This window comes from Pipistrellus kuhlii, unplaced genomic scaffold, assembly GCF_014108245.1.
Source record: "Pipistrellus kuhlii isolate mPipKuh1 unplaced genomic scaffold, mPipKuh1.p scaffold_m20_p_21, whole genome shotgun sequence".
Taxonomy (NCBI): domain Eukaryota; kingdom Metazoa; phylum Chordata; class Mammalia; order Chiroptera; family Vespertilionidae; genus Pipistrellus; species Pipistrellus kuhlii.
In genome coordinates, this window is record NW_023425520.1 from 5,715,065 (window position 1) to 5,727,867 (window position 12,803).

Genomic DNA, 12,803 nt, shown 5'->3' on the forward strand with positions numbered 1-12,803 from the left:
CGGTCTTGTCTTCGGAGCAGGTATCACTGCACATCTTGTAGACAAGCCACTTCGGAATAGAAAAGATTGTGGTTTTCCTCAGAAGGCAGGAGGCCTGTCCTGCCTTCAGGGAAAACATATTTTCCAAAGAATCTGAGACGCCGGCCGACCGCTGTGAGTACACAGATTGTCTTCTGGTGCTTGTGACACCTGAGACATGAGCCGGCTCTCCAGGTTATCGACAGACACAGTATGGAGTCGGATGCCGGACCAGATCTCCGTGTCCGAGTTCATCGCCGAGACCACCGCGGACTACAACTCGCCCACTGCTTCCCGCTTCACCGCGCGGCTGCACGACTGCAGGAACACCGTGGCGCTGCTGGAGGAGGCGCTAGACCAAGATAGAACAGCTTTACAGAAGGTGAACAAGTCTGTGAAAGCCATCTACAACTCTGGTCAAGACCATGTACAAAATGCAGAAAACTATGCCCAAGTTCTGGACAAGTTCGGGAGTAACTTTTTAAGTGGAGACAACCCGGACCTTGGCACTGCGTTCGTCCAATTTTCTACGCTCACAAAGGAGCTGTCCACCCTGCTGAACACTCTGCTCCAGGGGCTGAGCCAGAACGTGATCTTCACCTTGGACTCCCTGCTGAACGGAGACCTCAAGGGAGTCCAAGGAGATCTCAAGAAGCCATTCGACAAAGCTTGGAAAGACTATGAAACAAAGTTCACGAAACTTGAGAAGGAGAAGAGAGAGCATGCGAAGCAGCACGGGATGATGCGCACGGAGATCACGGGGGCGGAGATCGCGGAGCAGACGGAGAAGGAGCGGCGCCTCTTCCAGCTGCAGATGTGCGAATATCTCCTCCAAGTCAACAACATCAAGACCAAAAAGGGCGTGGACCTGCTTCAGAATCTCATCAAGTACTACCACGCCCAGTGCAATTTCTTTCAAGATGGCTTGAAAACTGCTGACAAATTGAAACAGTACATTGAAAACCTGGCTGCTGATTTATACAACACAAAAGAGACTCAGGAGGAAGAAAAGAACCAGCTGACCGCCCTCAGGGACTTAATAAAGTCCTCTCTCCAGCTGGATCAGAAAGAAGATCCCCAGAGTCGCCAGGGGGGGTACAGCATGCACCAGCTCCAGGGCAACAAGGAGTATGGCAGCGAGAAGAAGGGGAACCTGCTGAAGAAAAGTGACGGGATCCGCAAAGTGTGGCAGAGGAGGAAGTGCGCGGTCAAGGACGGGATGCTGACCATCTCCCGCGCCAGGACTAACAGGCTACCAGCCAAGTTGAACCTCCTCACCTGCCAGGTGAAGCCGAATGCCAAGGACAAGAAGTCTTTTGACCTTATGTCACCAAACAGGAGGTATCAATTCCGGGCAGAAGATAAGCAGGACTACATAACATGGATCTCAGTGCTGACAAACAGCAAAGAGGAGGCCCTGACCATGGCCTTCCGCGGGGAGCAGAGCACGGGCGAGAACAGCCTGGAGGACCTGACCAAAGCCATCATCGAGGACGTCCAGCGGCTGCCTGGCAACGACGTCTGCTGTGACTGCGGCTCCTCAAAACCCACCTGGCTTTCTACCAACCTAGGTATTTTGACATGCATCGAATGTTCGGGACTTCATAGGGAAATGGGGGTCCATATTTCCCGCATTCAGTCTCTGGAACTAGACAAGCTGGGAACTTCTGAACTCTTGCTGGCCAAGACCATTGGGAACAACAGCTTCAATAACATCATGGAAGGAAATGTACCCAGCCCCTCACCGAAGCCTACCCCGATGAGCGACATGAGTGCGCGGAAGGAGTACATCATGGCGAAGTACGTGGACCATAGGTTTTCGAGGAAGACCTGTTCCTCTCCGTCGGCAAAGCTGAAGGAACTGATGGAGGCCGTGAGGTCCCGGGACCTGCTTGCACTGGTGCAGGTCTACGCGGAAGGCGTGGAGCTCATGGAGCCGCTGCTGGAGCCCGGGCAGGAGCTCGGGGAGACCGCCCTGCATCTTGCAGTCCGGACTGCAGACCAGACATCTCTCCATGTGGTTGACTTCCTTGCCCAAAACTGTGGGAACCTGGACAAGCAGACGGCCCAGGGGAACACAGCCCTGCACTACTGCAGCATGTTCCAGAAGCCCGAGTGCCTGAAGCTGCTGCTCCGGAGGAAGCTCGCCGTGGACGTGGTGAACCAGGCTGGAGAGACTGCCCTGGACATAGCCAAGAGACTGAAAGCTACCCAGTGTGAAGACCTGCTTTCCCAGGCCAAGTCCGGGAAGTTCAACACGCGCGTGCACGTAGAGTACAATTGGAACCTGCGCCAGGAAGAGATGGATGAGGGCGAGGACCACCTGGACTACAAGCCAAGCCCCATCAAGAAGGAGCGCTCGCCACGCCCCCAGAGCTTCTGCCACTCCTCCAGCACCTCCCCCCAGGACAAGCTGGTGCAGCCTGGGTTCTGCACCCCGCGGGACAAGCAGCGGGTCTCCTACAGAGTTTTCCCCAAGCAGATCGTCACCTCCAGGAGCATGGACTCGCCCAAGTCACCCACTTCGGAGGCACCTCCGCTGCCTCCTGGAAACGCTGGCAAAGGTCCCCCCGGCCCACCTTCCAAGCTCCAGCTCAGCATGCAGTCCTCCAACAGTGGCAGAGGCACCTCCACCGGGTCCAAGAAGCGGCCCCTGCCGCAGTCCCCCGGGCACAAGAGAACCCTGTCGGACCCTCCCAGCCCTCTACCTCAAGGGCCCTCCAAGGAAGGCGCGGTTACCTGGGGTAACGACATGGGTCCATCCTCGACCAGTAAGACCACAAACAAGTTCGAGGAGCTGTCTCAGCAGGCGAGCACCGGTTCCACGAAGTCTGCCCTTGGCCCGCGAGTTCTGCCTAAACTACCTCAGAAAGTGGCCCTCCGGAAGCCCGAGACCAGCCACCCTCTCTCCCTGGACCAGGCCAGCATCCCGCCCGAAGGCGCCCAGAAACCAGCGCCTCTGGCAGACCTGTCCCAGAAGCCCCCCGGAGACCTGCCCCCGAAGCCCACCGACCTGGCGCCCAGGCCCCAGATCGGAGACCTGCTGCTGAAGCCGGGAGAACTGCCGCCCAAGCCTCAGCTGGGCGACCTGCCCCCCAAACCACACATGAAGGACCTGCCCCCCAAGCTGCAGCTGGAGGACCTGCTAGCCAAGGCCCCGCCCACGGCCCCGCCCACGGCCCCGCCCAGGGCCCCGCCCAGGGCCCCGCCCGCCAACTGCTACCCCAAGGCGCACTCGCTGGACCTCTCACAGAACTTGCTGGCCCCAGAGGCCCTCCAGAAGCAGGCCTCCGAGGATGCCCACCACCTGACGCCCACCCTGCCCGAGATGTCCGTGCCGCTGCCCAGGAAGATCAACACGGGGAAGAACAAGGTGCGGCGTGTGAAGACCATCTATGACTGCCAGGCAGACAACGATGACGAGCTGACCTTCCTCGAGGGCGAGGTGATCATCTTCACTGGGGAGGAGGAGCAGGCGTGGTGGATCGGCCACATCGAGGGAGAGCCTGAAAGGAAAGGGGTCTTTCCTGTGTCCTTCGTCCAAATCCTGACCGACTAACAAGGAGGGGCCCCGGGCGCCACGTGTCCACGTGTACACAGCTGCACTTACAGAACGCTCCTCGGTGTGTCTTGTTAATAAACGGCCTGTTATCTTAAAAATAAATAAAAAATAAATAAATAAATAAATAAATAAATAAAGATGGCATTAATTGAATTTTGGGAACAGCTCTTGGAAAAGAACTGTGAGATTTCTCTATTAGGAAGCAGCGGCCTCTGCCTCCTGGGGGGGTTTCTGTGTGGCCCTACCTTGAGATCAGGCACAGGGTCCCAAATAGCCACTTTGGTGCTGTTTCTACTGCCCTGTGAGTAAGTAGAGAAGACCATTCTGTTTATTCCCACCCCTGCGTACAGATGTGAGTATATGTAAATGCATACATTGGATTACGTAAAACCAAATTACAGGTACTTATCTCCCCTTTCAGAGGACCAATCAGCCTCCAGCTTTTTTTTTTTTTTTTTTTTTTAACACCAGGTAGGATAGAAATTGAGGGGGAGGGGAAAGCTTCAGAATACTTGAGGAGCTGAGCTTCTCTGCAGCAATGCAGATCCAGACATAGGTCACAGGCAGAGGTGACGATCAATAAAACCACAGAAGTGTAGGAGGGGTCTCCAGAGGAACACAGTTTCCGAATTCTTCACGAGAACGTGAGCACAGCTATGAGACATCCACAGCCTCTGGGACCCGTACAACAGGGTCTGAATTGAGATGTTGGCCGCAGGGCCCAGGTTTCCCGGCTTCCGTTGTCCCTGCTCTCCTCCTCTCCAGTCCTCGGTCCACCGCCTCTTCTGCAGGACGGGTACGAGGAAGAGTGCTGGTGCAAGCTATAGGATGCTTCCTAGGAATTTAAGTTGAAGAAAATATGAAAATCCTTCCTAAAGAGGAAGGAGATGCTTTTATAATTTGTTTCTTACTTGTAGAAATTCTAGTAAGAAGATGTGCCAGTTTCAGCCTTGAAAAATATTTTCGGTGATGGCTGGACTTTTGGCGGTCAAGTATACAAAATCTCTGGGTGGATATGACCACTGTGTGACAGAACTGGGAGGCAGAGCCCTGCAGTGGCCTGAGGGAGCACATGGAAGGGAAAGGCGTCGGTGGTATGTTTGAAGGACCGGCCTCTCCCAGGACACACGGGCTTCTGTGTGAAGGCTCAAGCCCGTGCCACCAGCAATGTCCAGTGACATAGGGCATGGGGAGAGGGACATCCCGAGGGGATGGCTGGCAGATCTGAAGTCAAATAGTGATTGGAATCCCAAAAGAGAAGTTGTCAACATCAAACCTTGTTATCTGGTGAGAGGTCAGACCAGTGTCTTGGTCTCCTAACTTAAAAATCTGTCTTTTAACTCTAAGGAATAATGAAAAATAATAATTAAAAAAAAAAAAAAGGAAAACCTGCTTAGGCACCAGCCTAATGTCCTTCTGCTTGATATGCAGCTCGTGGCCTTTAACATAAAACTTGCATTTCTACCTGTTCCAATCCTACAAAATGGGGTGGGAACAAATTAAGGCATGATGTTAAATAAAAGGATGTTTAAGGAAGTCAAGCATGCTTTTAGCTGTTTGGACACATCTGGGCATTTTCCCTCCTCCTCCTCTTCTCTCCGTAAGATGGCATTACCTACCACTCACACAGTTTCCTGGCAGGAAGGGCTATGTCTGAGGTCAGAGAAGCTTTAAGGCCCTCACAAATACATTTCACACTGTAAAACGGGTCTGGCGTTGGTCACAGTTCACTTCACACAAAGTCTCTAATAGTGACGATAATGGTGAAACCTGGAAACCCTGTATCAAACTTTGAAGGGGCTTCCACATATTCCCCCACCTTAGACTTAAAGCAGGAGAGTGGATCACTTTGTCAGTGAGGAGTGAGGTTCAATGCAGCTGGAAGCAGTCTGCTGCCCTGTGATGACCACATTCGCCCTGGCTTCAGACCTTCCCCCCCTCTCCCCTGCCCGCTCCCAGACATTGGCTGGATAAGGCTGAGTGAGGTTGGCCTCCTCCTGTGAGCTGAGCACATGCTTCCACTGAGTTGGTCAAAGAGGCACAATTCCTAATGGGCTAACAGTGGAAATACGGTGTCTGTCATTCCTTCCATCAACTTGATTGGTCAGGCCCTTTCTCTATTTTTGACCCTGGCTTGTGAACACAGGAAATGGGCAGCCTATGGTTGGCAAAGGAGATAGAAAACTAATGAAGAAAAATTCGTCAGGACAGGCTTGCAGAGTGTCAGTTCCTATCCGTGGATGATGGGGGCAGAAGGCTTGGGAGGGGAGGAGCACAGATAGAAAGCTGCAGGCTTGAGGGCTGAAGGCTGATCCCACCTGGGGGGTGTGAAGTGGGGGCAGGGTGAAGAAGCTAAGGTTGCAGGCATGTCCAGAGCCGCCTCCTGAATGGTCTTGGCATCCATGGGAAAGCCATTTTGAGGGCTTTTTGTTTTGTTTTTTAGAAGGGTGACATCACAATCAAATGTGCATTCTTTTATGTTAAGGGGATAGAGAGGATTTCCTGGAGGGGGTTGGGGGAGCGCAGGGTTCTGTGGGCCAGATCTGAGAGGACGTTGGTGTCCAGACACCATAGACATCTGGAAAGTCTAATGAGTGGGATTTGGGAATGACAGCAGGAGAGGCCAAGAGTGAGGCATGGTCAAGAATGATGACATCCCCTGGCTTAGGTGTGGGTAAAGTTAATGCCCTTTCCACAGGCAGAAAAGACAGAGCAAAGAACAGATTGGGGTCATCAGGGAGAAGATGAGTTTGTTGTTTGTGTTGAGATGCTGGTACAACATTTGGGGGAGGGTTACCCAGGAGTGGATTTCCAGGCAGATGCGCAAGCAAAGGGCACAAATCTGAGGCCATGGTAAGCAGGCACATGCCAAATCTCAGAGGCTTAACATGGTAAGAACTTATTTCCCACATGCACCTGTTTGATGAGGGCCTTCCTGGATAGATGCCTCTCCTGGGATCCCTCTGTAGGCAGAGGCTGGGACCCTATCTCCATCCTTCCATCCAGGTGTTGTCATCTCTGCTGGCCTCCTTGAAGCCTTCACGCCAAAGGGCAGATAAAATGGAATTCTGGAGAATGTTCCTAGAGATCCTCTGGGCCCATGTCCTAGCCCAGCTGCAAGGGAGGCTGCAGGGAGGCTGAGGAATATCATTTAGCTATGTGTTTGGCGGCAGAACGGGTTTAGTGAGCCTCTCATCATTCTTTGCCACATGTGAGAATGGTCACAGTCACTCAAAGGGCTTTGGCAAAACCACCAATGTTTAAGACAAAAATTGAGAAGAAGGAAACCATGGAAGGTTCTGGAAAAGCCGTAGGTAGGAGGATAGTTGTGAAGGGGGTCAAAAAAGACAACCCACAAGAGGCTTCAGTAAGGAAGGAGCAGGCAACCTTTGCTCCAAGGTCAAGTTCAGGCAGACCCACATTCACTGGCTTTCATAAAAGGAAAATTTTCTGTGGTTTTGACCTGGACAGTAAGGCAAAGCTACCCATACATTTCCTTTATTTGTTTACCTTCCCATTCTGATGCAGACTAAATAGAGTAAGTTAGAAAAGTGTTCTTATGTATTCACAGCTTTCAAGTTCTCTGCTTGCAGAACTCCAGGGGACAGCAGCTGAAATTTCATGTGTGCTATGTCAACTTAAAAGGAGCGAGGATTGGAAGTAACTGGGAGCTATGATTTGCACTTTGATAACTGAAGTGAAGTAAATTGGTAGTTCTTAACAGGAAAGAGTGACCAGGCCTGTTCCTATAGACCTTCAGTGTTACCCAGGAGAAAAATTTCAGCAAATGGGACAAAAATAAAATCGGTTATTCATTAATACCTATTTTAACACCTAGGAGAGTGTGTAAAAATGGCCTTCTTATATTGCCACCTTGCTATAAATTCTTGCCATTAATATTTTGAGCAAAGATCCAGGCTTTCTATCTAAGAAACAGTGTTTTAAATCAACATTTTCAATTTAGACAAGTGAATAGGACATCTGAGGTGCTAAACTCAGGGTCAAGTTCACCTGCATAGAGTTCAAGGTAGACTATGACATAGTTCAGTGGTCACCAACCTTTCAGATCTCACGGACCACCAGTGGTCCATGGACCATCTGTAAAATCTACCAGTTCCTCTGGCATATTTCTATCAACACTCTCAATATATTCTATTATAGGTTTGTTTGTCTCTCTCTTCCCCACCACTTTGCATCCCTAGTGCCACATCATTGGTACATAATAAATGTTTAATCATTGAAAGAATGTATTTGAATGACTTTATGTGATTCTTTTACCATCCTACAAAGGTGAGATAAGGCAAGTAGTATCCTGCTTTTCACCCAAGGACAATAAGGATGTAGAATGATTATCCTAGTGGGTAGGAGCTAAAACTTTGACTTGAACGTGGAGTCCTCTGACTCTGAGGCAATTTCTACATGCACATGCCCTTCCACTCTGCTCAGAAACATCTAGAAGATTCTAGAAACATCAATAGCCTCTAGAACAACTGGAATTTTTAGACCTGCTTCTTCCATCATATTGTACTCATATAATTATTGTATCTAAATTTTATTTTGACCACAAATATTATCTAAATTGTGTGAGGATTTCATAAAATGAGAGATTTAATGATGTTCAATATTATTCTTTCTCCAGTACCCTTGGGAAGGGCACACTGATAAAGTAATACATTAAAACTAATCAATTTATCTTTTTAAAAATACATATATATTTTATTGATTTTGTACAGAGAGGAAAGGAGAGAGATAGAGCGTTATAAACATCAATGAGAGAGAGTCATCGATCAGCTGCCTCTTGCACACCCCCTACTGGGGATATGCCCGCAACCAAGGTACATGACCTTGACCAGAATCGAACCCGGGACCCTTCAGTCACTAAGCTGACGCTCTATCCATTGAGCCAAACCGGTCTCGGCAAGCAAGTTATCTTTTATTTGATTCACTATTGTGGGGGTTTTAAAATGTTGCCTTATTAGAGTCTCGGGTATTACCAGCGCCTTTCCAGTCTCAGTCTCCTGGATGTAGGTTAAGAGGCTGGAAAGAAGCTTCAATCATTCTCCTCTCAGTTGTTTATGCCTCACATTCACCTTCTAGAAGGAATCACCATCATCCACCTTTATGGGAACAATGTGTGAAGAGACAAAGGCTCTCTTCTCGGGGCATTTGCAATCTGGCACAGTAATTACAGCTCAGAGTCTGTAATCCATTTTGCCTGAAAGAGTCCTAGGTTCCACCTGATATTCTGATTTAATTAATAACAGTGGCACTTTGCTCTTTCAAAACAGAGAGAGGAATGATGTGTGGTCATCCGGAGCTAACATCTACTGAGCCCTAAACCCTGTGCACCTTCTGCATAGTCATACTTAACCTAATTTAACATTTACCACATCACCAGGATAGATTTGTGCCTTTTGACAGCACGAATGCTGGGGCTGCTGCTTGGGTTCAGGTGCTGGCACTTCTGAGCTGTGGATCTTGGAGAAATAGTCAATATCCTCGTTCATGTGTATGTGAGGACATGAAGAATAGTGACAGCCTAATGATTGTATGAGGAAGACATGCTAAGTATTTGCAGAACACTGAGAAATGTTGGAGTTACAGAAAATAATATTTGGTACAATAGATATGGTGTCAGTGCCTCCGTTTTACTGGTAAGGAAACTATAGCTCAGAGAAGTGATTGGCCCAAGGAAACACAGCCTACATACATTTATTAACTTTGATGATGTTTACATTAAGTTCAAATAAAGAAAAAATGTATTTGATGAAATAATAAATGTATGTGATGAAGGTGCAAACATATTTGAATTATGAGTAAGTCATTAGAAGTTATCACTCTTAAAAAATAAGGAAACTGAGGCCCAAAGAAATGAAATAACTTGACAAATTTCTAATGGCTACTTACTTGAAAAACCAGGATTAAAACTCAAATATATTTATCATACTCCAATTTTATTTTACTACCCTGTTTCCCCGAAAATAAGACAGTGTCTTATATTAATTTTTGCTCCCAAAGATGAGCTGGGTCTTATTTTCAGGGGATGTCTTATTTTTCCATGAAGAGGAATACGATACACATTTATTGTTAAATGAAAATAAAGGAAATTTTATTACCTGTCAACGGTACGGTAGTACGGTAATTGTCAACACAAACCAGACAAACTGTGAATCCTACAGTATCAAGAATTTACTCATTTATTCAATGACAATCATGTCATCATCTTCTGGAATATCATCATAACAATCCAATTTCTGAATTTCCTGGTGAATTTCTTGTGACTCCATTTCTTTCAGAATCAGTGGACCAAATCTCTCATGTTTAGCCTAGAGGGGGCCTTATTTTCAGGGGGATGCCTTATATTTCACTCAGAAGGAAACCTGTAAGTAGGTTTTATTTTCGGAGGATGTCTTATTTTCGGGGAAACATGGTACCATTCTCCCAATTCATTAAAAAGAAAGTCTTCATTTTAAAGTCACTTATACCATGTGATAATAATAGTCAGAGATTCGTAGAAATGCCCTAGAATCCTCCATATCATGCCCCTCCCCCATTATCAAAGATTCAAGAGCCAAATGAATAATATTAGCCATTAAGTATAGACTTGAATTCCAAAGAATAACTCAGTCTTTTTTATCTTTTATATTTTCACTTATAAAAAAAGAAAAGCAATAAGACCCTATTAGACTGAATCAAACTGGGTAACATATTGAAAGTGTTTTATAAGCTCTATTATCTTTCTTTTTATCTTACTTAATTTTTCTTTAGTATTTTAAAGTCATTCTATATGCAAAATAATACATTGAAGGCTAGAAATAAGAGGAATTATCATATAGAATCCATATATTTAAGGCAGCTACTATTTATTTGGGAAGACAAAAAGATGAACATAAAGAAATCAACCAAAAGGCAGATTGATATTATTGTTAGAATACAGTGTTATACATATTAGGTCATAGGCAAAGTCTCTCCATGTTCAGGAAGAATGAAATCATATGAAGCATTTTCTCAGACCACAAAGGCATAATATTAGAAATAAATTGCAATAGCCAAAACCAGTTTGGCTTAGTGGATAGAGCATCATCGGTCTGCGGACTGAAAGGTCCCAGGTTCGATTCTGGTACTTTGGTTGTGGGCACACCCACAGTGGGGGGTGTGCAGGAGACAGCTGATCAATATTTCTCTTTCATCGATATTTCTAACTCTATATCCATCTCCCTTCCTCTCTGTAAAAAAAAAAAAAAAATCAATAAAATATATTAAAATAAATAAATGTCACCTTGCTAACAGATCTATGTACACACCCATGAAAAAATGGTACTCTTTTTCATTTAGAGGTGCTGTCCTTTTCCTCATACCACAGGGCAGCATATGAAATAATTTATTAGCCGAAACCAGTTTGGCTCAGTGGATAGAGTGTCGGCTTACGGACTAAAAGGTCCCAGGTTCAATTCCAGGCAAGGGCATGTACCTTGGTTTCAGGCACATCCCCAGTAGGGGGTGTGCAAGAGGCAGCTGATCCATGTTTCTTTCGCATCAGTGTTTCTAACTCTCTATTCCTCTCTTTTCCTCTATGTAAAAAAATTGATAAAATATATATAAAAAGAATAATAATTTATTATTTTATTATTTGCTTCTACATTCTTTCTCCTAATTGCAATGTAGAGACTTTAGTTATTCACACCCTATTCTCACAGCCTGGACAGTGCCTAAACATGGTCAGCACTCAATTTACATTCCTAGGAAACATGAAGAAATTCTCATTAAAACTGTAGAATACATGAACCCTTCAGATACATAGGTAATTGGGACAAATATTGAACATCAGCGGTAGCACTGGATATCTCCTAAAAGGGACCATAGCCATACACACAATACTAAAATTAATTCCTGGTTGTAAACTGTGAATTATAACATTTTAAATATGTGAGGAATGCAACTCTGTGAAAATTAGTCACGTTATTTTCACCTTTCCTGGTTGTCACCTGCACCACACGGAACCCATGAATGTTCTTCTGGGATTTTTACAGAAATGAGAACTGCAGCCCCTCAGATTTGGGCTTTTCCTCTCCATATTCCTGATCTCTGTGTGGAAAAACTTGCTCATCATCCGGTCCATAAGCTCAGACTCCTCCCTCCATACACCCATGTGCTGGCATCATTCTCAGCATCTACTAGGGTCCAAGAAATCTGGAAAAGGAGCGTAAATAGATTAAAGAGACTAGACAAGAAATATAAATTTGGAAGGCCAGAGGAAAACTTAGTTGTAGTAACCAGGCTACTCAAATCCCCACATGCAGGGTTTTTTATTCACACATTTTGCCCTCTAGCAAAGCAGATATACATATCAAAGGTAAGGCCTCATAAACAATAAAGGACCATCAGGTTGGGGGAAACTACTTTCAGCTGTCTGGCAGCAGACAATCATATGTAGATCTTCAGAGCTGCTGAAGGTGTCCATCAACCTTTTCATGGACCTCCTGTATATATTATGCTAACTACTGTTCCTAGCCTGCAGCATCCATGTACTTCTTCCTCTCCAACTTGTCCTTGCTAGAAGTCTGTTTCACTTCTACCACCATCCCAAAGATACTGTGGAACATCCAGACACAGAGCAAAAGTCATCACCTATGAAGCCTGCATTACTCAGATGTATTTTGTCATACTTTTTGCTGGGTTGGATGTTTTCTCCTCACTGTGATGGCCTATGACTGCTTTACGACCATCTGCCATCACCTGCACTGCATGGTCATCATGAACCCTAGGCTCTGTGGACTGCTGGTTCTGATTGTTGTGGGGTCAAAACCTGGGTTCAAAATAAGACCACCGAAGGCTGATTAATTAATTTTAAAAAAAGTAGGCAAGGATTTATTGAAATAAAAACTGGCCAGGACAGCCGCGAGAGCACCACACGCAGGTGGTCTCCACACGACTGCCCCGTTTCAGGGGTAAGCAATTCCTTTTAAAGGTTTAAACTGCAAGAATTTTCCTTTTGTTCCTAAATCCTAAAGACTAAAGTGGGGGGGGGGGGGGAGTTAAAGATTGGAAGGGGAGGGGGTTGAGGACAAATATGTGATACCTTAATCAAAACAGAAATTTAAATAAATAAATAAATAAATAAATAAATAAATAAATAAAACACATTCATGGTTTTACAATTTCTAAGATCAGAAACAGAAAATGGGTTTCAGTGGGCTAAAATCAAGATGCTTGCAGAGCTAGT

General features: G+C 46.1%; 1 protein-coding gene across 1 annotated transcript; it reads left to right on the forward strand.

Annotated features, from left to right (window-relative positions):
- Positions 1-217: 217 nt before the first annotated feature.
- LOC118726043 (arf-GAP with SH3 domain, ANK repeat and PH domain-containing protein 1-like) lies at positions 218-3,577 on the forward strand. Its single transcript, XM_036450406.1, has one exon. It carries the CDS (start codon positions 242-244, stop codon positions 3,575-3,577), a length of 3,336 nt encoding a protein of 1,111 aa, XP_036306299.1. The 5' UTR covers positions 218-241.
- The last annotated feature ends 9,226 nt before the right edge of the window (positions 3,578-12,803 follow it).

Excerpts from the sequence above, each read along its gene's own strand:
- LOC118726043 (XM_036450406.1), top strand. The coding sequence starts at position 242 with ATGCCGGACCAGATCTCCGTGTCCGAGTTCATCGCCGAGACCACCGCG.